This window comes from Microchirus variegatus, assembly GCF_963457635.1.
Source record: "Microchirus variegatus genome assembly, chromosome: 9".
Lineage (NCBI taxonomy): Eukaryota > Metazoa > Chordata > Actinopteri > Pleuronectiformes > Soleidae > Microchirus > Microchirus variegatus.
Genome location: NC_139810.1, coordinates 20,695,994 through 20,720,177, shown reverse-complemented (window position 1 = coordinate 20,720,177; position 24,184 = coordinate 20,695,994). Strand labels below are relative to the sequence as shown.

At 42.5% G+C, this 24,184-nt stretch overlaps 1 protein-coding gene across 1 annotated transcript; it reads left to right on the top strand.

Annotated features, from left to right (window-relative positions):
- Positions 1-11,193: 11,193 nt before the first annotated feature.
- slc6a17 (solute carrier family 6 member 17) lies at positions 11,194-22,398 on the top strand (the record flags this gene model as incomplete). The annotated part of the gene is made up of 11 exons (XM_083895317.1): positions 11,194-11,494; positions 14,488-14,645; positions 16,086-16,212; positions 17,526-17,707; positions 18,305-18,415; positions 19,308-19,549; positions 19,674-19,866; positions 20,772-20,964; positions 21,068-21,227; positions 21,351-21,513; positions 22,036-22,398. The coding sequence occupies 11 exons, from the start codon at positions 11,194-11,196 to the stop codon at positions 22,396-22,398; spliced, it is 2,193 nt and encodes a 730-aa protein (XP_083751443.1).
- Between the last annotated feature and the right edge of the window lie 1,786 nt (positions 22,399-24,184).

The window sequence follows — 24,184 nt, the reverse complement described above, 5'->3', positions numbered from 1 at the left end:
TATCTAGCACCATGGTCATGAAGCTGAGATTCTGAACCTACATACCTGTAGATACTGTGACATCAAAAAATCAAGCAGCTTCTTTCAGTTCTTTTTAAAGTTAGCACATATATATCAAGAGCGAGGAATTTAACAAGTTGCAGCCAGATGAATGGTCTGTCAAACAGGCACCTTCGATATATGGAGACCAGCTTTGATTATGCTCAGACTCTTTTTGTGGGCCTCGTGAATTATGGTCAATTACTTTTACCCTCTTATAATAATCATTTGTTTTCCCTACTGTCAGGAGGGAGACCTTGGAGTTGCTATTACCTGAAACTTCAGTGGGCGGCTACAGGTTAAAATATATGGCGATAAGCATTCCCACTAATGGCCGTGGCGCTCAGAGCAAAGGCAGTTTTTTATAGAGCCCAGAACTGTACATCAAACCCCAAGACTAGACCAGATTTTATGACCAGGTCATTGCACCCTTTACTCTGTTGTTTATGGTTTTAATGGCAGGCTGTTGCCAGCTTTCATGGCTGCTGTGGCTGATTTTAACTCGGGCAGCATGCTGCTGACCCCAAACTAAGGCAACTTTACAGCGAGAATGACACTCTGGCTTAATCATTTGATCTGTCCCGTCAAAACAGCATCTTGCGAAATGTTCTGTTGAAATACAAGGGCAATTTTCTCTTATTACTCGTACTCCTCTGTACTTTTAGCCACACACAGATACACAAAGGGACACTATTATTTTAACGCTATGAAAGAAACATCAAGCTCTTTTCGCCCTTTTCTTTCAGATCGATAATGAAACAGGGTGTGAAGAAAACAAGACATTTAATTGAGAGAGCGATGGCAAAGATGAGGTCATTTGTCTCCAGGTTTTACAGACTTGAGCTGCTGCAGCCGGCCAGACTGTGCATGAGGGCGTCTGAACAAGCACAGAATCTATCACAGTGACAGTTACTGCTGGCCTTGTTGTTACCGATGAAGACATGAGCGTGAACATGGTGAGAGGAACAGGCTGAATATGAGGCTGACATTCACTGAACCAAACCACTTTTATATTGGTGTATTCTATGTGTTTGTGTTGTTATGTGCATGCATGCATGGTCATGTTTGTACAGTAGTTGCTGCTGTCATCCTGTCGTTAGATTCATAGTGATTACATTCTATTAAAGAAGAGAAAAACGCTAGTTTTTAATCTCAAGTCTTAAGGGAGAGTGCATAAAGGAATCCATAAAGTTTCATGAATCTATCTGTTTAACTGACTCGCCTCAGAATTAGCACTATTGCTCTTATCCTTGATGAAAACCCTTTTTTTTTTATTACTGACATTTAGTTTTAGTTTTTCTGACCACCTGCTTTTATTTAACCACTTAGTTTTTATGCCTCTCACTTTGCGTTAAACACAGAGTTATGTGTGCTGAAAAAGGTTCATAACCAACCAACAGTGCAATCCTGGAATGACCCACTACAGACATTCATACATGCCATCTTGGGTCAATGTTCCTGTCCTCTCTCTGTTCTCTGCGGTTGTTAGCTTTCGTCGCTGCAGCACAAGCAGCTCTTGTTGCTCTGTACATGTTGGTGTCTCGGTTGCCACTCCCTGCTGCAGCCCAGATGGCACTGAAAGCCCTCCCTCCCCAGCAGAGGTCTCAGCAGCCTACGTCGACAGACGGGAAGGAGATAGAGGGAGGAGGGAGGATTATCACGCTACTTGTTGTGAGACATGACACTAATTCTGCAAACCGTGGAAAAACAGCCAGTCGATCTTTACCATTGGCTGATCCTGTAGGACAGGCTGAACAAACCACTTTAAGTGAAGAAATGTCATAAATTGTATACACATAGTAGCATTGTTTTCAGTTTTTTCTCTGACCACTTTGCCTTTTCTCATTTCACACAACAGGCACACACTTTTATATATATAGTGATGCCACAACTCTAACCAGCAGAGGGTGCAATAATATCACAGTCGATCCTCAGGAAATCACAAGTTAACTTTACAATTACATATTAATCACAGATCTGATGATGTTTCTTAGCAACTACCTCAATCAGCTTCATATGGGATTTGTGGACTTCTGTAAATATCACACTATTTATTTAAAAAAAATAAATAAAAAAAGTTAAAAGAACAAAAATATATATGTTTGTCATTTACAAGCAAACATCTGTGAAGTCTTGAAGGTTTAATGTTCACTTAACGACAATATATTGTTGTCATTGTATTACAAAATGCTGGATTTAAAAAAAGGGAAAAACATTTGTGCATAATTTAACTGCCTGGCTTTTCCTTTTGTTTTGTAAACCACGAGTCAGGCTGTGGTCTGTCTGTGAGCAGTAGTGGCCTTTAAAGCGCACAAGTCCATTAGATGTTCATCCATGAATAAATAAGTCTCGCTGCCTGTGCTTTCATGTCGGCCTCAGAGCTCTGTGAAATAATGTGATCCCAGGACAGATCCATCATAAACACATGGCATGTTGTGTTAGTTTTATGTTTAAATAAATACTGTGGTGTCAGCAGGAGGGAAGCAAATGTGGGATTATTATTTATACACACCGTGAAGTGAAACTTCTTCAAGAGCAACGTGGATTATAGAGAAACAGAACACATGCACATCTCATGACGTCTTCTGTTCTTTACTGCACTTCGGCATCTGCTGTGGTTGATGGTGGTTAACCAAGAGATAAAGAGGTGGGAACACAGGGTGTTTTGGCCAATAGAGCCTTGCAAAGTAACAATCAACTTTCTACACTCATATATATATATATACCCACAACCCAGGGTTTTGACAAGAGTGCAGCTGACAGTGTTAGTGATGTCGGCCAGGGAGCAAATATTTTGTTCACGGTCTTTTATGCTGTGACATAAAAAAGAACGGTGCAGACTCCTGGCAACAGCCACTGCAGATTACTCACTGTGAGAAGGAAGAGTGCGTCGCTCTGACGTGGACTTTTCACAGTCCACTGACTGGGTCTGTGGGGTTAAGCTGCTTAAAAACCGTCCTCTGGATACAGTATATTCACTGCGGTCTTAATTAAGGATCATAATAATAACCACAAGTGGTTACATAATATTAAGTTCATGCAATGCAGAAATCATAAACACTCATATTTCATTGTTTCCGGAACAGAAAATGTCCCAAACCTATTTATAGCAACAACAAGACCCACTTCATTTATATCATGCATGACGTGGAAGTGTTTGCTTATTTCTCTTACTGTACGGCCTCAGACAGCAGGGTGCTGAGCAGCCATCTGGTGCTGCATACAAGGAGGCAGGAGAAGTAAAAAACCAGCGTCCACCTTATATCCCCACTATCTACAGGGACGACTTTAACACAATTATAGCTCTACCTAATACTTTGACCTTTACATCTTGTTGTGCTTCTCTGCCAATTACCAGAATCTGGTGGTTGGATTCTTAACATTTGTTTCATTTCACAATCCGTTGATTTTACTCCTAAGAAATTAACATAAAAATGTGTTTCTGCCTTTTACAACAAAATGTGACCACACACACACACACACACACACATGCCGCACAATACACCGCACCACATGTCCTACAAAGATAATCCTGTTGACATGATAGATGTGTTTCCAGCTGAAACTGGTTGCAGGATTTCATTGTGCTTCTATTTTTGTGGGGTCTGTGAACAGTCTCCTGTCTGAGATTATAAAACCCTCATTCATAAATTCACCCTTTCACCCCCAGAGACCGACTCATTTGTCAACAGCCCATAAATGAACCAACTCTCCAAACTCTGACATCCTCAGAACGTTCTCTCGTGTCGAACCATCACTCCCATCACGCATCACCTGACAAATTAAATGTTTAGTCTCAGTGCCAAATTTCTGCTATTGATTTCAGCACTGCACATCCATCCCATGTTTCAATACTCCTGTTTGTCCTTTAGCAGTCATGACTTTTTGTGTAGGTTCCTTTATCTCGAGATTAGTCTTGAATCATTACCAGAGAGCTAATGAGCCTATTGTCACTTTAACAGCAGGGGCGGGTGATTAAAAGGAATGGGTAAAGGGCAAGGGAGGAATAACAAATGAGCATTCTCTCCTGGAGGTCTGCAGAAAGCAAACACCTGATAAATGAGCACTAATGTTTACTCATTTTTACAAATGTGTTGTTTCATCAGCATTATCACAGTAAAGAAGACAGATAGGGCTTTTGGTCAATGGTGTCATGCCTAAATCTGCATGGTTACAGTTGCCCTGTATTCCACTCTCTTTTTTTTGTTCTTATCCATGGACAGAGAAGCAGCAGGCAGTCAGTCATGGGACTGGCTGAAATAATCCTCTCCCCTCATTTGTCCATCTATTTACCAAGCGTGCACTCTCACTCCCTGTGGAGAGTAGGCAAGGTGTCAGTACACTGACGAAGTTGGGAATGCACCATGTATTGCAGTTACGGGGGGGGTGTGAGTGGAGAGGGGAAGTGGAATCATCTGTGTCCGTATGGCTCACTTGTACAGAAACACCCCCCGAGACGTGGGTCTGATTGTGGCTGCCTGTTGTCGTCAGCATGTTTAACACGGGACCTTGGCAACCTGCCTCTCCTGAGATTTGACTTAAGGCCTGGTGCTCCACTGATGGTTATGATGAGAGTTTAAACATTTCCTCCATTCACAAAAGCAACAATCAGGGTAAAAAAAAAACCAATATTTGATAGTGTGCTTTTGGATTATTGCCTATGTCATCTGTCCTCTCTGTGCACCAGGTCCTCAGTCATCCACATCCAGACCTACTGTAAGTCTTAAAAAGCTCAGTCAATTATAGCTCAGTCTAATGGCCCATTACCCTCCATTCTGCGGTCTAATACATAATCTAATATAAACTACATGTGAAATATTAAGGCTGTATTTAAGGGCCTTAATGCAGTTTCTCCCTCAACAGCCTTCTGTGCCGCGTGTGAGGAACAAAGATAAAATCACCCGGCGGCTCAAGGTCAAGACTGTTAAGGTCAGAGTGGTAATGATGGAGAGCTGTGTTGCTGTTGCATTATAAGTCAAATGTATTGTGTAGTGTCATGAATCAACTATGTAATGTTTTTTTTGTTTTTTTTTCATCCACCTCACCTGCCTCAGTGTAACTCTGCAGAATAATGACCTGTGGTTATTGATGAAGCATTAAGATGAGTTAACACTGCAGCATAAATCTGACCATGACAGCAGACACAAGACTGCTCCTTTTGCATCACTGAAAGTTGGGAAAAACTATAGACGACAGGATGAAACACCAGCACTGCCATAAGTGTTCTCTTGAAAGGCAGGGGGATGTTGAACTATACTTCAGCAGCTCACTCACAGTCGTACTGCAGAATACCATAGGTATGGGAGAAAAAGACAGAAGCATGAGCAACCGTCATATGATGTGTGGTTGCCATGGCAACTGATCCCAGCAGTCAGCCCCTTGGAAAGTGAGTCACATGAGTGAATTGAAGGAGACGGGGAACATGGTGCGCATACATGTTGTTGTCAGTTGATGCAGTAGCCTGTTATACTTGTGCGTGTGTGGGAGAGAAGGGGGTGTGTTTCAGGAGGTGTCTTGCGATTGGAGCAGAGACGTGTCTGTGGTTACTGCAGGGCTACGACACACACAGTCGCTGTTGATTTCATTGCATTACTGATCCTAAAAGTGAAACATGGCATACAGGAGGAACAGGAGTGAGTGGAAACAATCACACAAACATCTTCACTGTGTTTATCAGTGGAGTAGCATCCTGTGACTCCAGCAGATCTGTACACATCTCTGTATCGTGTCTTTGTTTGACTCACACCTTCTTCTACAGCCTCATTTTCCCATCTCTAAGCTTGTTGTGGTGACAGAGAGAGGATGATGCTAATGAGCTGCTCTGTAAAACACTTCTAAATGCTTCTCACCCCCCATTGTGTTCCACAGGATCAACTCCAGGACATCTAAGTTGTCTGGATCATGATCGATGCATGATAGTGGGACCTTTGTTTGCTGTGTGCAGAATCTGCAATATTATCTTTTAGGCTGCCCTAAGCAAACTGTAATTCAGCCACATGTATACATATCTACTCCTAAGTTTAATCAACTGTTTGAAGAATATTCTCATATTTCTGGAGCCAGATTTAGTAACAGTAAAAAAAAATGAAGATCACGTCTCTGCAGGCAGGAGCAAATATGAAGTGTGAGAGCAGTGTCACACTCACTGAGTCAAGGGCAGAATAAATTGCTGGTGTCAGAGAGAAAAATGACTGTGCCACAAATTATCTTCACCAGAGAAACTTCCAATAGGAGCAATTTCCACACACACACACACACCTGTTGTAGTCAAGTGTGTGTGTTATGATATGTCAATTATTGTGTCAAGATTGATATCATAAATTGTTGTTGTTGTTATTGTATTTCCGGGCTGCATCAGGGATGTTCACTAATCTGGACACCAAACGCAGCTCTTCCATCACGTCACGTCTGTGATGACAGTGAAAGTCATCAGTGTGTGATTCCTGTATCATCATCAGATTTTGGGAACACTGCAGATGTTCTTCTTCTGGACCAGCTGCTTGACGTGCGCGCGCGCGCGAGCGGCTGAGTCAAACCTGCGTCAGACTTGGTCGTGACTTGCCACATAGTTGTGTGTGTGTGTGTGGTTTTTTTTTCTTCCATTTATCCCACAACACAACCGCAACCACGTGGCAACGTGAGGTAACGAGCGGGGTCTTCATCAGAGCAGAGCAGAGCGTCGATAAAACTGTGAAGGGCAGCAAACGCCTTTAAAACCTGCACAGGTTAATGTTGTTATAGTGGCAGTCTGCGTTGTGCTCCTGCGTCACACTTTACGCACCACGAGCCCCGTGTGACTGTTCAGGCTCCGTGATTTCGCATCTCTTTGCGCGCAGATATGTTGCACACGGAGTCAGCGCATGAATGAAGATACTGAATAAACCGCTCACTCTCTTTTGGATTCACACGCCGAGGACGTCACGATCCGTCCTGCATACAGCACAAGGTAAGGATGGCACTCTTATAACCATCGCCGCCACATCTCGGGTTTAATGCATGCGTATTTATTTGCGATTTAATAGTTTTGAAATGTTGAGGATTGGCCTCTCTTGAAAAAAACGGAATCACTTGACAGAGACGGGCGTCAGCGCTCACCTCATCACCTGACGAACGGTGCTTGATTTCGTCGCAGCAGTGTTCGCTATGATCGTCGCCCATTAATCATCCGAGTTGGACGGCGATGGCGCGCGGCGAGTTTCCAAATTGACCAGCAACGTGACATTTTCTCCGCGCGGCTGATCACATGCTGATGCGTCTTGGAGATGCGAGCATCCCGGCTTTGTTTTTGTTTTTTTAAATCAGGTGATTCATGTGACCTTGACAAGGCTTCAGAGGTTATAACACCACCACACAGTCCCGAAGACTATGGTGCGTGGGCCTGTGTGTAGCGTGTCTGCAGGACGCCTCATCATCACGGCCACGCAGGTGCTCCTTTTGTACCTGTGCATGTCAGTCAGTGTTGTGTTCAGGCTGAAACCTCAGCGAGAGGGAGGACAGTTCTGTCCAAACCTTATCTTTCACAATTGCACACACGCATAAGGTTTAAATCAAAAAGCTACAGAGGAACCTGACAGTGATGGATGTCTGATAGACAGTGAAAGAGTCAACACAGAGGCTTCAGTGTATTTGCACTTGTCCTTCAGGAATCTCATGCCTGTCCATTTAAGATGGAGCAGAGGAGAGATAGGCGACCATGATGCTGCAGGGATGGGGTTTCAATTTTGCAGGAAGAGCCATTGCTTAGCAACCAGGCGAGATAAAAGTGGAGCATATCTTTGTAGCAGAGAGAGAAAATCTGTGTGGGCATATAATCACCACCATGTATTTAGGAATATATAGCTCCAGGAGCACGCTTGTCACAGACATCTGTCACCGCTCCTTCTTTTAAGCGAACTCTCATCTTGTCACGTATCACCTTTTCATGAACGTGTCGCTCAACACTTCTAATTTCCGGCCTCTAATTATCTTCAACGTCATGGAAAAGAAAACCACATGTGCAATGGTTTCCCCTCCGATGGAGCCTGATGATTACTCAGTCATGATCTGTAACTGTGTCTTGCACTGAATGTGAAGTCCATCTCTCTCTCTGTGTGTGTCTATTGTGCCATCTGTGCCAGCGCATACTGTGAAACCATGTAAGTCGTTCATGTTTGTCTGCATCAACACCCAAAAGCCTCACTGCTCATGATTAAAAAGCCAGAGAGGAGATTAACGTTGGAGGGAGCGGGGCAGTTTGTTGCTAACTATAGCTACATTTCATTTCATTTTTAAATAGGGCAAACATGTAGTGTGAGAACATTCTTGCAGAGCGACTGCTCTACGCTGCAGAAAATCCACAAAAGTCATCGACTCGACCATTTTTTGTTTGCAAACATACGCAATCGTCGCCCCACACCTGATTCAGAGCGTTCAACAATGACTCAGTATTGTGAAGTTGTGTAAGCTGCTGTCACTACTGCCCTGGGATATGTGTTGATGTTGCACCCTGAGAGCTGCTGTCGTGTGTCGTGACTACAGGCGCTCATTGCCACTGTTCAGGAATGTGATGTGCGTGCTGCTGGTGTGACCTCTAGGTTGGCTTTTTCCAGCCGACTGGCAACTAGCTGTACTTGAGAAGCAACGGTGAACAAAAGCTGTTTCAGTTTCGTCTGGCTGCATCTGTTATCAGATTAGAGATACAGTAAGTCCAGTTTCAGTCGTTTTCTGCTCCTAAAGCACTTTTCGCGGTTGTCCACATCATTTAAACGACCTCACAGTGTTTAATATCAGTTCAAACAGTTCAATACTATCTTATTCGAACATGTTTTTTCGCCTTTAACCCATCGTACGACAGTCACACTGTCGTACGAGGAGCATGTGAGCAGCACAAGTGCAACCAGTCACACACAGGAATCTGAACTCCCGTTTAGAAGCCTTGTGATTCACAAATAATGACTTCCGCAATGTTGTTGACGTTTCGCTACCAGAAATTCACAGAAGTTGCCTGCAACCAATCGTTATCCAGCTCTCAGTCACGCTATTTTCCTCTGAAAGGGAAACAAATTCAAAAAATTGACATCATGTGCTATTGAAGAAGACGAGCAAGTGATTAACTCTTCAGGAAAATGTTACTTGTGTTATGAATGAAGAGGGAAGAGGCTCATTTTCCATTCAAACTGACTTCAATCTTCCAGTGGAGTTGCTTCAGGAGGATCTTTTTTAATATATGGTCTATGCCCTATGTCAGCTGAGATTGGCACAGCACCTCCATGCGATCATCATAAAGGATAAAGCAGTAGACAATGGATGGGTGGATGGAGCAGCAGTTGATTATGTGCCTTACTCACCAACATCACTTCTGCCTTGGATGTGGACGAAGCCTTCCTGCCAGCGTCTGTAAGATCGAGGCCACAGCTGCGTCTTCAACACCAGTCAAGCGTCTCGTCAGTTTCAGTGTTTTGTGCTTGCAGCTGCAACATTTCCATTAAAAAGAGCCAGGTTTTTTTTACAGCATTTTTATAGTAAAAAGGTTAGCAAAAGTGTGCCTTCGCTAGCATCATCAAACAGCCATTGTGAGACTGACAATGAAAGCAATACAGTGTGTTTGTGCCTGTTTTATGATGATCATAACGTGAAGTGGATCAGGATCTGGGTGCTGTTTAGTGCTGAAAAAATAAATCGATTAATCGATTATTGATCGAATACTAAATGAATCCTCAACTATTTTGATAATCGATTAATCAGCTTGTAGCTTTTTCCATTATTAAAACAAGATTTCTGATTGTTTTAGCTTCTTAAAAGTTAATATTTTCTGGTTTCTTTGCTCCATATAACAAAGAAATCATTAAAACTGAATCATGTTGGTTTGTGGACAAAACAAGACATTCAATTTCCAGTTCTGACAAACACTGATCAACGTTTTTTTTACATTTTCTGACATTTTATGGACCAATCGATTAATAAATTTATCGAGAAAATGATAGACAGATTAATCGATTACGAAAATAATCGTTAGCTGCAGCTCTAGTGCTGTTTGTAAAATCTAGTAGGAGATCCAAGCTTAATGAACATTTTTCCTGCAGTCACTGTGATCCAGCTTCCACTGAGGAGGACACAAACATGTAGGATCATTAGTGGATATTTGCATCAAGCAGGTGTTCAGTTAACTCACGTCAGAAAATTCCCCACATTCTCTGTAGGAAAACACTGGAAGCTTTCATCAGCTAAATACAGACACTAATAGCTGATGAAAAGTTTGCTCAGAGGCTTTTGTTTTTATTGCACTGCTTTCCACTGGAGGCTGCTGCTCACTGCTGTTTACGCTGTGCACATGACTCAACTTTAGTATAATGGGTTCTGCTGTAAAAAAAGGAATGTAATTCAGTTCTCTGTGAGTCTCATTCACCATAATGAAGTGGATTACTGAAATACCTCACTGAGGGCTCTAATGTGCCACAGCTTTTCTTCCTTTGCAAATTCTCTATGTAACAAGCAAACAGAAAGAGCAGTGGCCATTATTTGGAATGAAAACTGATTCACTGAGGACAAGTCTGACTCTTTTCTTATGACACTTTTAGGGGCTGTAAGTACTGAAATTATTTTCTGTTGATTTGACTATTTTCTCATTAATCACTGACAACACTGACAGCAAATTTCATCTTCAATTCCAATTTTCAAACAAGAGTCACTTTAAGTCACTACACGTCACTGTGGTCTGAGATGGCTATGGAACATTGGGCGGTGGACGGATCTGATCAGAATCCATGCAGTGTTTGCTAATATGCCTGTGCTGAGTGTTTGCGTCATCACCCTGCACCAGCAGCGCAGCATAGCCAAACACACAGTGGAGGAAAGTGTCGTTCCTCTTTTAGCCGAATCTCACATGCAAATTCACCACACTACAGCTTCCATTTTGACCTCCCCCTAAAAATGGACCTTGAACTAAGCCTTTACAGTCAGTTGCCTGTTTGAGTGGCTTGTTTAAAGTTTTAACTTTTTTAAGTGTTGATATTTTTTAACAGAAATGATGATTAACTATTACCTGAGGTTAAACAACTCGATTTCCTTTCTGTCTCCATCAATTTCTCTTCACAGATTTAAGAAATAAGCACACATCCCACTCTCTGCTCTAATTCACCACGCTCATCCCTCTGAAGGAGCGCCTGTGTTGCTGCCATGCCAAAGAACACCAAGGTGACCCAGCGGGAGCACAGCAATGAGCCTGTCACTGAGTCTGTGGCTGACCTGCTGTCCCTCGAGCACCCAATGGACTATAAGAGCAGTCAGATGAGCATGGGCCTGAGTCCTGGCTCCACCGCTCCAGTAAAGGCACTGCTGCCCTCTCCAGACCCGGACGCCGAGGACGGTCGACCGGCCTGGAACAACAAGCTGGAGTACATCCTGGCACAGGTGGGCTTCTCAGTGGGCCTGGGTAACGTCTGGAGGTTCCCCTACCTGTGCCAGAAGAACGGTGGAGGTAGGTGAATGGATGTTTGTTTGCTGCAGTTTAACAGTTGTTTTCGGTCTGAATCGCACACTAACACTTGTGAGGTGTTAGTGCCTGGCAATCACTTACATAGATGTGATTCGATTGAGAATACTCTGTGGTCTCTTGATGATTCGCATGAAATGTAACGTGTTAGCTCATAAAAGTTCAATTTGCATCACATTGCTAATAAATAATTTAACAAGATCAGCAGTTATTTATTGAATTAGTTGGCACTGTTTTGTCTGGAGACAACATGAACAGTCAGTCCTGCCAGTATAGTATATCACATCATGAATGTTTCACTTCAGGACAAACTGATGACTTCCACAGCTCATATTTCACTATCTATTTACATCTCCTTTTTTTAGAAGGTGAGAGGAGTAAGTGTAGAGAAATAATCCACAGTGTTTTTGTTTGTATGTTTGTTCAGATCAGGTGTAAATATTGGTTTCATCTTTAATCTCTTGGTGGATTTTGTGGATTTTGGCAGCTATGATTTCCCAATATCACAATATAGTGGCTATAAGCCCATATTGTGCATTATATCTTGCGAACATCTCCTTTGTGTTAGTTCATCTCTTTGATAAATGGTGTCTCGTCTTGCCAACCAATGACACAAATCAGAGGGCCAGTGTCTTCAACTCTCCTTAATGGATTGTGCCATCGGCAGCTAAAAGATAAGAATAACGTGAGGTTTCTACTATAATGAGGGATCCTCCAATTTAATCATTGCTTGTTTGTTTCTTGCAGATTTCTCAGCCTTGTCGGTCTGCTATTATGATCTACACGTACTAGGATGAGATGAATCGGTGGTGACTAAAAAAAAATAATGTAGGACGTAGAAGAGTAAACAGTGATTTTCTGGGCTTTCAGTATTGTTGGTTTGACCTCGTGTAGGAGGAACTTATGTGAAGAAGAAGCTATGATTGAAATGCAAGGAAACAAAGCTGAATGCGCGTGTATTTGCACATTTTAATCGGAGAGTGTGTGTGTGTGTGTGTGTGTGTGTGTGTGTGTGTGTGTGTGTGTGTGTGTGTGTAGGGGTGTGTGTGTGTGTGTGTGTGTGTGTCCTGCTGACTCACTGATTGTACTGCATTGTCTTGCCTGGGCTTGTCCAATTAACGAGGACAAATTGTCGATGTATTCTTTAGGATAAATCCATATCTCTATGTTGTTGTTGTATATTACAATGAATATTTTAATCTAATTAGGTTTAGGTTCTGTTTCTGTTCTAGTTATATTTCTTACTACATTTACATCGTATCTGATCTTGAGTTGAACAGAGCAACACAAAGGGCCTGATTTACTAAGATCCCAAATAGAGAGCGCTAAATTATGTGTAAACGCCCAACATTGTATATTCATTAAGGCAAGACCGCTAAATGGATTGCTAGTGCTGTTTTGCCCGTCTGAGAGACGCAATCCTCGTTGCGCCCTGTTAGTAGATCAGCATCAATGCAAATTTGCGTGTGCAATCCAGTTTGCACGCGTTTATGCACGCGCAAAGCTTAAGTAAATCCGGCCCAAAGTGTCTAATATTTGTCAAACAAAGTTGATTGAAACTGAAGACACTTTGATTTGATCAGGATTATATTATCATATATTAATATAGGGCTCAAATCTGATTGGTGTCTTAAAATGAGCCCGTTTTTCAAGGATACAATGACACATTCAGTGATAGGTGGCTTTGCTCAAGAGCTAACAGTAAAAAATAAATTACTTGAAATTTGCACTTAAGTGATGTGAAATGTTTGACATAGTTAAAGGTGCATTATGTAATAAATCTAAAGCAACTGGCCTTAAAATCCTCCTAATATGTCACAGAGACTCAGGAATAATGTTCATATAACAAACTGAACTCACCAACAACAACAGTACAGACAAAATATTAGCATTAAAAAAAATATTTTGCAGACTGTAAATCATGTTTATGTTTTGAAATCATGTTTTGGCATGTGGCGCCACCTACCGCCATCTACCAATCATTGCAGTCAGTAGAGTCCCAGCTAACCACGATTTGCCAGTTATGTCTGAGCTACAATAGCGGAGAAAACAAAGCCTAAAAGACCTCGGTATTTTGAATTTGAGTGCAGTAACCGTTTTTGGCCACATTCTTACATATGGCGGATTTAAAGTGTGGTCCTGATTTAGAAACACTCTTAGATTTCCCACTGATATTAAATGTATTAATACACAGAGTAATGAATCAACTTGTAAACACTTTGGTGTGGTAACTCATATAAATACCATCCACCTGGCTGATGATCAATATTCGAAGTTAAAAACAATACAGTGAACAGTTACCACAATGGTTCCCGACTCACATTTGGTTCCCTCTGTTTTTTGCTCAGAATGAACATCAAAGATCTGTAAAAGTAGGCACTATACACTAACAGTCCAGATAATAATACGAAAGCAAAACAAAACCCTGTGTTCTTTGTTTCCTTTGTCTGCTGCTCGCTCGAAGAGCCACTCAGAGCATTATCAGCATTTTTGATCATACATCACAGTCATTTGGTTTGAGTCTAGAAGCCGGCTGCTCAAACCAGCTGTCCGTCAGTGCGAGCCCATTCTCTCTGACTTTGGATGGTTTGGTAACCATGGTGTCCCTCTGTGTCTTGACGTAAGCGGGACTGAACAGAGTCCCTCTCTCTCTCTCTCTCTATTGTCCCCTCTGTCCTCTAGACAGGCCTATCTGAGGAAATGGTGAATGGAAATTAAAGATGAGCAAAGCTGAGATTATGAAAGACAAAAAAATAGGAAGATTAAGGGGCAGAAACTGTGAAATTTGAGTGGTGGAGAAAGATGAAAGGGGGAGACCTCAAAATAGAACATGTAAGAGATTAAATTGAATAACACCCCCTCTACTACTATACCAGACTTTGTCCTTCACTGTACATGGTTTACAAAGACACTAAAATGAACAAAATACCATACATTACCGTGCAGTAATCCTTCTCTCTGACCATCCTCTGTCTCAGGTGCATACTTGGTGCCATATTTTATTCTCCTCCTGCTCATTGGCATCCCCCTGTTCTTCCTGGAGCTGGCCGTGGGTCAGAGGATCAGACGTGGCAGCATCGGGGTGTGGAACTACGTCTACCCACAGCTGGGAGGCATTGGAGTTTCCAGTCTGATGGTGAGTGCCAATGTGAATTCATGAGCCACGTCAGTCACTGGAAGTGATGTAAAGACCATAAGTTGAAAAGTTAAATGTCTGTTCCATGTGGCCATTGTGCAATAGCTGTTTAAAAAACATTTATTAATGTACAAGTCATAATAAAGATAATGTTTATAGCCATATTGTCACACTTAAGCACACATTTAAAATCTGCCATTGAATTATCTAACGGTAAAACCACAGAAGGTTTAATCTGTGGTGATGAAAATGGTTGTAGCTTCTTTCATCATGTGTGTAATTCTTCATTTTCTGATCACGATGAAATGACAAAAAGAAACTGGCAATTGACAAAGGACAACCTTGTTATTGTCAGCTGTCTGTTTATATGACAAGGAATAAACCTATACTATAACATACCTTACTAACATTAGTGGAAAAAAACATCTGATACCTTTTTACACTTTACAGTTTAACACTGAAATTGTCAACTGAAGATACAAAGTATTTCTTTCTCCAACAGGTTCACGAACATTCATTTCATATTCATTAATATATAAGACAAGAGATCGACAATTTATGATCTCTTCATACAATTTCACACAGTAATCACTACAAGAAATGCTGTGTGTTCTTAGGACCAATGGCTCAATGATACAGGACATTTGTTGGAATATAATATATTATATGATAGTCATTTCTCTCACTTTCACATATTGGCTCATTGCTGCATGTTTTATGTGCAGAGACAAACTATTACGCAGCCTCAGAGCTCAGTCTTCTGGATGATCTTCCCGTTAACTAACACGCTCTTATTTCAGATTATTTAACTTCCTGTGTTTTCCCACCACCTTAATTTCATGCTCCTCCCCCCATTAGTTTCACCTTCAATTTCTCCCCTCACTATTTATCCTCCGCTCACCTTTCAGTTTCTGCCAGTTTGTCTTGTCATTCTTTATCTGATTACTTCTTGAGTTGTTTTGCGTCATCTCTACTTGGTCAGGTGAGTCATCTGTCAGTCGTCTCACCTTCTTCCCTCCTCCTCTTACAGCGTCATTGCCATAATAATCTGTCCCCATCGTCAGCAGCAGTAGAGACTCATCGTGTCTCTATCTCGTCTGCATTATGAGCCTAAAACAGTCGATGTTCATCAATCAAGTGTTAAACAGGGCAGGGACACGGTTGGCCTAGGGCAGTGAGCCGTGCGGCAGCTCGGATTTGACAGAGTGAGATTCAGCGGCTATAAATAAATACCTTCTCAGAGAGAACCCTCAGCCTTGGCCGCTGAGAGCAAACGGCTCAATAATTCATGCTCTTTCTGGTTTTAAGCTGTGTACGCAAGCGCCTATTGCTCTTAACTCACCGCGACAAACTGTGTGTGCCGTTCCCTTTTCCATGTGTATTTGTGCAACTGTTTTCAGGAGTGACACTGGCTGATGCTTTTCTCTCACGTCCCTTCAGGTTTGCGGTTTCGTGGGCCTTTATTACAATGTGATTATTGGCTGGAGCATCTTCTATTTCCTCAAGTCTTTCCAGTATCCACTGCCTTGGGCTGAATGCCCCATCAGGATTAATGGAACCCAAGCCAGTGAGTCACAAAAAAAAAAAAAAATGCACAACACAACAGGTAGAGATGAACCAGTGCAGATACAAATGTCATCTTTGCAAAAGCCCCGACACTGATTACAGGAAAAAGGAAATGAAGACTGCAGAGTCCTGCAGAGACAATTCTGTGTCCAGCTAAGTATCTCAGTGGATGCAGACACACAGAGCAGGCCGGTGACGATAGCTACAGGACGTGTCGTTGCATTGAAGCAGCTTGTGGCTGTGCCGCCTACAGGGGGCGGTGCTGCCGAGTAATAGAGAAGTGGTTTTGCTGTCTCCATAGATGGTGAAACCCATCGGGTAGAATCATCTAATCATGGTTCTGCGACAGGTATTAGGTGATTATGATTTGCGATACATACTGTGTATATAATTATAAGTCAGCTGCAGCTCAATATTTATTTAATATACTCCAAATATAACGGCGCATCACACAGCGCCGTCAGAACATTAAAGGACCAGTGTGTAGGATTTAGTGGCATCTAGGGGTGCAGTTGATTATTGCAACCAACTGAATCCACGGAAGAGGAAGTAATAAAAACAGACACAACTACATTCTTTTCTCGTCCAGTGTAAGTGTGTTTACCTCGACAGCTTCAGTTTCCGTCACGTGATGTCATGTTGCTGTGACCTCCGGTGTTTTAACTCTGAATGTGACACTTCTGAGGAAGACGGCAGGAAGTGCAATTGAGGTAAACAAACTAACACTAGCTGAGAATAGAGTTGATGGATCTCCCCCCTGAAGTCTACACACTGTATTTTGAATCACTTTATATTCTAATGCAAGGTTGAGCATGTAAACATATTAATTGTTCCCAACATTCAATTACATTTTATTAATGAGCAACCAGTGGACTCAAAGTTGTCCGGCCATCTTCTTTGACCGGTTGGGGTGAAAGGGTGATGTGTGTATCACATTCTTTTTTTTAAGCAGAGAGCATATGGCAATCTAATCTTCAATGCTAATTGCATTGTTTTAAAATTGCAATTTCAATCTGAAAAAGTGTCCCGCCCGGTCAAATGGTACGACCCAGTGCAACGGATGGCAGCCTGTGGTGAAAAGACACACAGACTCTGACGTAGTGAAGAGCATTCAAGGGCAGGGAGCGACTCTGCTTATGATTATGAATGCAGTGACGCTGTGGAGTGTCCAATAGGATTTCACTATATACTTAAAGAGATAATTAGAGAATTACTTGTACAACATTTTACAGATCCTGTGTGATGTAGATTTATATTCTGTTATGCACACCTCATGCAGTCTCCCCCATCTTTCTTCTTTTGCTGTTGTTGTAGTTGTGGAGCCAGAGTGTGAGAAAAGCTCAGCCACCACTTATTTCTGGTACCGCCAGGCTCTCAACATCACCAGCACAATTGACGACTCCGGTGGCCTGAACTGGAAGATGACCCTGTGCCTGCTGGTGGCTTGGATCATGGTCTGCCTGGCTGCCATCAAGGGCATCCAGTCCTCTGGGAAGGTATGGGGTGTCCATGACTGCACAGCAGGACTGTAGAGATTCACAAAATATTTATAACAGATTTAAAATCAGTGATGCATCATTAGCTGCATTATTTCTCTTATCAATAAAAGTAGAGCTTATCACTGGTACTCTGGTGATTATTTTTTCTTCTCTTATCCATGGTGTGAAATAAAGAGACATCCAGCATTAATAATGGAGCAAATGCTGGTAGAGGATGAGTAGTATATTGCATTTTAACATCCAGCCCATGGTTTATAGATTATATAGAGAGAGATTACGACCATTATGTAGAGGATAAAGCAGTAGAAGATGGATATATATTATGATTGTGATTATAGTTTATATAATAGATAAACAGAGAGCAAATTTAGCAAAAAAACCTACATTTTTAGATGTATTTTATGGTTCAATGGATGCTCATAATCCTGGAAGAGGGGTTTTTGTGTCAAAGAGAGATTTCACAGATTTAGTGCCCGGCAAACACAGAACAGTTTCGGGATTTATGCCGTGTGTGTGTGTTGTGTGTGTGTGTGTGTGTGTGTGTGTGTGTGTGTGTGTTTGATGTATTTGACTTGGTCTCTCCCTCTCTGTCAGGTGATGTACTTCAGCTCTCTTTTCCCGTATGTGGTGCTCTTCTGTTTCCTGGTGCGAGGTTTGCTTCTGAAGGGAGCGGTGGACGGCATAGCTCACATGTTCACCCCAAAGGTGAGATCACGCGACATGTGATTCATACTCAAAGCACAAAGCGACTCCATAAGAGGTTTACTGCAGCAGGGAATGTAATGGCGTGTGGGGAAATAGTAGTCTCAGCTCTGCTGTTGTATCAGTGCTGATCACGCTTTTCAAATCATGTAACTTGGTCATCTATGGAAATGTGTTTCGGCCTCCGCCTCTTGACCACCAAGGCCGCTCAGATTCATTCAAAGAAAATGGCACGTCCAGATTATGTCAAGTGTTGGTTAGATACCCCCTCTAGTGGTGAGTGTGTATGATTGCACATGTGAATCACTGTGCAGTGGCTTTATGAGCTGCTGTGGTCATGCAACATGGATTAATTAAGAGTTGCAGTATTATAAGTATTAGCTGTAGGAGTTTTACTTTTTCTGAATATTATTTTTCCCATTAAGCTTTTAAGTTGTTCTAAAGGTCCCATAGTATGCAAAATCAACTTTTTAATCATTTTAATCCTTTGTCCGTAAAACATGCGAGAGTGCTGGCGAGGTCCACGAAAAGTTCTATTCTTGGCGCCACAGTGCAGCACAGAGTTCTACACAAACTTCAAGCCTCAGAGGATTTATCTGTCCAGTGGATACATGTTATACATGACTGCAATGTGCCTGCTAGAGCCTGCAAATAATCACTTTTCCAAATGCTAACTGCTGTTAGCTCCCAGAAGCCTCTGTGGCTGTCCCTTAGGTTTCGTTTTACTTAATTAAATCATGAATGAATAGGTGAAAATGATCTTCTTATATTCAATACCATAAGTCAAGTGTTTGAGGAAGCAGATTTAAAACGTTTATGAAATACTAAAATAAATCTACCTGAGAGGGATTTTAAGATGATAGCAAAAGTGTATGTCGCTCTCTCTCGTCTTCAGCTGGAGAAGATGTTGGAGCCGCAGGTGTGGAGAGAAGCAGCGACACAGGTCTTCTTTGCCCTCGGCCTGGGCTTTGGAGGCGTCATCGCCTTCTCCAGCTACAACAAGCGAGACAACAACTGCCATTTCGATGCAATACTGGTCTCCGTCATCAACTTCATTACCTCCATCCTGGCCACTTTAGTGGTGTTTGCTGTTCTCGGCTTCAAGGCGAATCTGATGAATGAGAAGTGTGTTGTAGAGTGAGTATTTTTCCGACCGTCCCCGTCTTAATTTTTGGCACTCGTTTTTCCTCTGATAATCTCCCCCCCCCCCCGGCTCACTAACACGTCCATCTTCTCCACACCTCTAACTCTCCATGTGCAGGAACGCAGAGAAGATCCTGGGCTACGTAAACACTGGTGTGCTGAGCAAAGAGCTCATCCCTCCTCACATCAACTTCTCCCATCTCTCTGCCCAGGACTACGAAGAGATGTACGGCGTCATTAAGACAGTGAAGGAGGACAGCTTTGGACAGCTGGGCCTGGACGCCTGTCTGCTGGAGGACGAACTCAACAAGGTCAGCAGGAAAGACAGCATATTTAGGAATAACGGTGGAGATGTAGAGAAATAGTGTTTCTTTTTTTTTTTTTTTTTTTTTTTTTTTAAAGATGCCGTCATATTATAAGATAAATGACAGATAAGTTGGAGGTAAAGAACCACCAGGCCAGTATTTTCCACAAAGGTCAGGACGCCTATCTCCACACACGCAGTCAGTCACAGGTGAATGAACATGAACGTGAAAACATGCAATCAAGAGGTGGATATTGTGTTGTTTTTCTCAATATGGAAATGTAATCAAACTTTAATTTGTGTTGACCTTTGAAAATATGTTTAACCGTGTTTAACAGCGTGTTGCCTATTGCTTCCGGGAAGGCTCCATTTTTATTTAATTACCATGCAGCTGACATCCATTTTACTTCATGCACCCTACGTTTTTGCCTTGTGATATTTTCATCATATAAACTAATTACTAGTTAATTACTTTTACTTATACATAACATTCGAAGTACTCTGAGCTAGAAAGGTGGAGGATGGGGCGGTGGCAGCATTGGTGTAGCAAGAAACTGAGTGTTATTTAAATGGACTGCCTTGTTGAGAGAGTGGCTATGATTGTAGCGTGACTAATGGATTGTGGTCAGCTGGCTGTCGTCTGATTACAGCTGGGCCGTACGACGAGTGTCCTGCATGAACTAACACGAGGCTTCATTTATCTGTCGGTCCAGTTTATAATGATTCGTTTTAGTTGTAGTGCACAGAAACATGGTAAAGATCAATTGGACTGTTCTATTCGTATTTTTGAGGATTTTGTGTCTGATCTAATGGAAAAATGAAAAAGGGAGTCAAAGATACTTTTCTTTTTGACATGTCTAAGCACAGTTCACCACTGTAAAACCTCTTTATCATCTTCTCTCCGTGTCCCAGGCTGTTCAGGGAACTGGTCTTGCATTCATTGCTTTCACTGAGGCCATGACACATTTCCCTGCCAGTCCCTTCTGGTCCGTCATGTTCTTCTTCATGCTAATTAACTTGGGGCTGGGAAGCATGATTGGAACCATGACCGGCATCACTACACCCATACTGGATACTTTCAAGATCCGCAAGGAGATCCTGTGTGGTGAGTCTCGATTCTGGTTCCTCGAATCAAAATGAGTTGACTTGATAAAACTTAAACACCTCTGACTCTGATTGTTTCTTCTTCTTCTTCTTCTCTCCTCCAGTGTTCTGCTGTGTCATAGCCTTCCTGATGGGTCTGCTGTTTGTCCAGCGGTCAGGGAATTACTTTGTCACCATGTTTGATGACTATTCTGCTGGTTTGCCTCTCATAATGGTGGTGATCCTGGAGAACATCTCTGTAGCCTGGATCTACGGCACTAAGAGGTAGGACAAACTGATTTCTCGACAGAAGTGCCCCATGATTTAATATCTGTCATAGAAACTTTGTGTTTCACAGTGGTATTTGGGTTTCTGTGTAAAAATTGTATACATTCCATGTCTTCACAGGTTCATGCAGGACTTGGAAGACATGCTTGGATTCAGGCCATACTCTTTTTATTACTACATGTGGCGGTACGTTTCTCCAGCTGTCTTGGTGGTGCTCATTGCCGCCACTATCCTCGAAATGGTGATCAGTCCTGCAGGATACAACGCATGGGTGGAGGCCGAGGTCAGTGCGGTTCCTCCTCACTTTTAATGCTTTCACAATGACAATGCTCTGGCACGGTTCCAGTTCTCACACCCAAATTTTAAACCAGCTAGCACATTTACACAGAAAATAAATAGGTAAATCGAAGGAAATTGAAAAAAATACTTGTTTCATATGAACCATTATGTTATTAGTGGGTTTGTCAATGTAAGCTGTAGACAAGAGGAAGAAGGTACGACAATATACCAATGAAAATACAGCGATCTCTGGAAGAGACTACAGGTTTGGTCCCATTTTTGTGTTTCATTACCTGAATTAACAGAAGGAAAGCTTCCTGAAGCTAAATGCTTCCACACAATGGTTCCACTGAACTGGTTTGAATGCGAGCTGATTTTGCAGAGAGCACCAAGTTTCTGAACGGAACTAGAGCCCGACCATGCCAGTGCTTGCCGAAGTGAAATCACAATCTGTGCCTCTTTTTCCATTTCTTTCTACATTTTTAATCCCTCTGTGTCTTTTTCTCTATCCTCTGTATCTTACTAGGGCTCAGAGCATTTCCACAATTACCCTCCCTGGGCTTTAGCCCTGGCCTACACCCTCATCACTGTGGCCTTGCTGCCTTTACCCCTTGTCTTCATCGTTCGCCACTTCAACCTGATCTCAGACGGCTCCAACAAGCTGTCTGTCTCTTACCGTAAAGGCATGATGAAGGACATCTCCAACCTGGAGGAGCAGGATGAGCAGCGCTTCATCCTCAACAAGAACCCCAGCGAGACGCCCTCGCCAATGCCTGCCCACCGTGCCTACCTGGGCCCTGGTGGCACTCAGGAGATGACCAACACCAACTACGGCACCAGCACCAAGACGGGTTACCAGAACATCGGCTCTCCCGAATCCGAGCTATGATTCACTGGCCTCGCAGTTCATTCCGTCCATTAAACCCAGAGATCTAGAGCTAGAGAGGAAGAAAGGGAGGAACAGATTCACTGCCAGTTGTTGCAGTGTTCATCACATCTTAACCCCACAGCCAAATCTCTGCCCCCTTCTCTGCCTCATCGCTCCCTGTCTATGGTTTGACCCCATCGTAGGATCCATGCTGCTAATAGCCCATCACTCCGGCTGAGATGAAGGGATCATGGGAATGTGAGTCCCATTAGGTCTTATAAGCTTTTTCATCTGTCAAGGTATTCCAGTGGCAGAGAGAGGGGCAGAGGGGGGGGTTTGAGCTTATAAATGACCGGTGTGTGCTTAGATACAGGCTTTGTTTTGTAATAAGCTCTGGCTGAGGTTAAGGTGTGTGCAACACCAACATGAGCTGTAATCTGGTGTGTTGACTGTTTGGAGAAGGTCATTTCTGAGACAAAAGGAATGTTCCTTGCTCTGGGTGATTATCATTCTTCTCTGGTTCACTTGTAGAGGTTTTTTTGTGGGGACAGGATGGAAGGAGACATCCATCTTGTCCACTGTACGAAGCCATTTCTCATCTATACAGTATATGACAAAAACTATTACAAATACATCCGTCGCAGTGTGTAATTAGTGATTCTGGTAGTTATATCACGTTATATCTTCACGTTGATTGTGCCTATCATGCATCAGCAATAATAACTAGTCCGAGAAGAGTCTTAATAAAGCTGTGGTTCTCCTTCTATCCACACTTCCCCCTCTAATGTAGAATACTATACATTATGTGTTGTGCAGTAGTCTGGAATGTCACCGTAAATCATTTATATACACCACAGTAGTGTATCATTTTGAAATTTTCTTGAACACTGAAGCACAGACACCCGTCGTCGTTAGAGCATCTCTGAGCCTTAACACCTTTTTTTTTTTTTTTTTTTTTTTCCCCTCCTTCAAACAATCTTCTCTGTAGTGTTGGTATCAGCACACATCGTCTCTGTGCCGGTCCAGTCCCAGCTGGCATAGACAAAACCTATTCATTTTAATCAGTTCTTTTAATTAAGCGATTCTATTTTTAATCACTGCCTTAGTAGAGATAAGCAGACTGGCTGCTTCATGCTCGTTCTCCTCCGTGTTAGCGAGGCAGGCAGAGAAAGGAATCGGTCTAATAATGTCGAGCTGTGTCTTTGCATACAGACAGACAGACAGACAGACAGACAGACGGTGCATGTACAAGCGTACGCGCATTCGTGTGTTGTCATCCACCTCTGAACGAGAGCTCCCCGTGACCCGGCCTGTTTAAAAATAGAGCTGTGTTACCCAGGGGATGCCGTGGCAACGGCACCATAGATACAGGTCCTCTTCTGATGTGGTGGAGAAAGAGAAGAGACCACCTTGCTTTGTCTGCACCACCTGCACAGCTGTTTGTCCTGAAATACAGAGAGAGAGAGAGAGATTTAACATTTTAGTGTCGACGTGTGACCACGACCAGTCTCTTACGTTACAGTGTATAAGTATTTTACTGCCACGCTGTGGGTTAATAATCGTCCCTCATCCCAGAGAGGTTGAAGTCTATGTTTAATTGTTTTACATTCCCTGATATTGTGTCCACTCTAGACATCATTTCTTCTATTTCTGAGAACTAAATCCTCTTTATTTTTTAACGTGTGATATTGTATGACTAGGTGTTTAAGGGTAAAATGTGGAAATGTAACATGATATAAATTCATTTTGTCTCTGCTGGCCAGCAGGGGGAGCCAATGACACACACACACGCTTGTGGCCCCTCCCT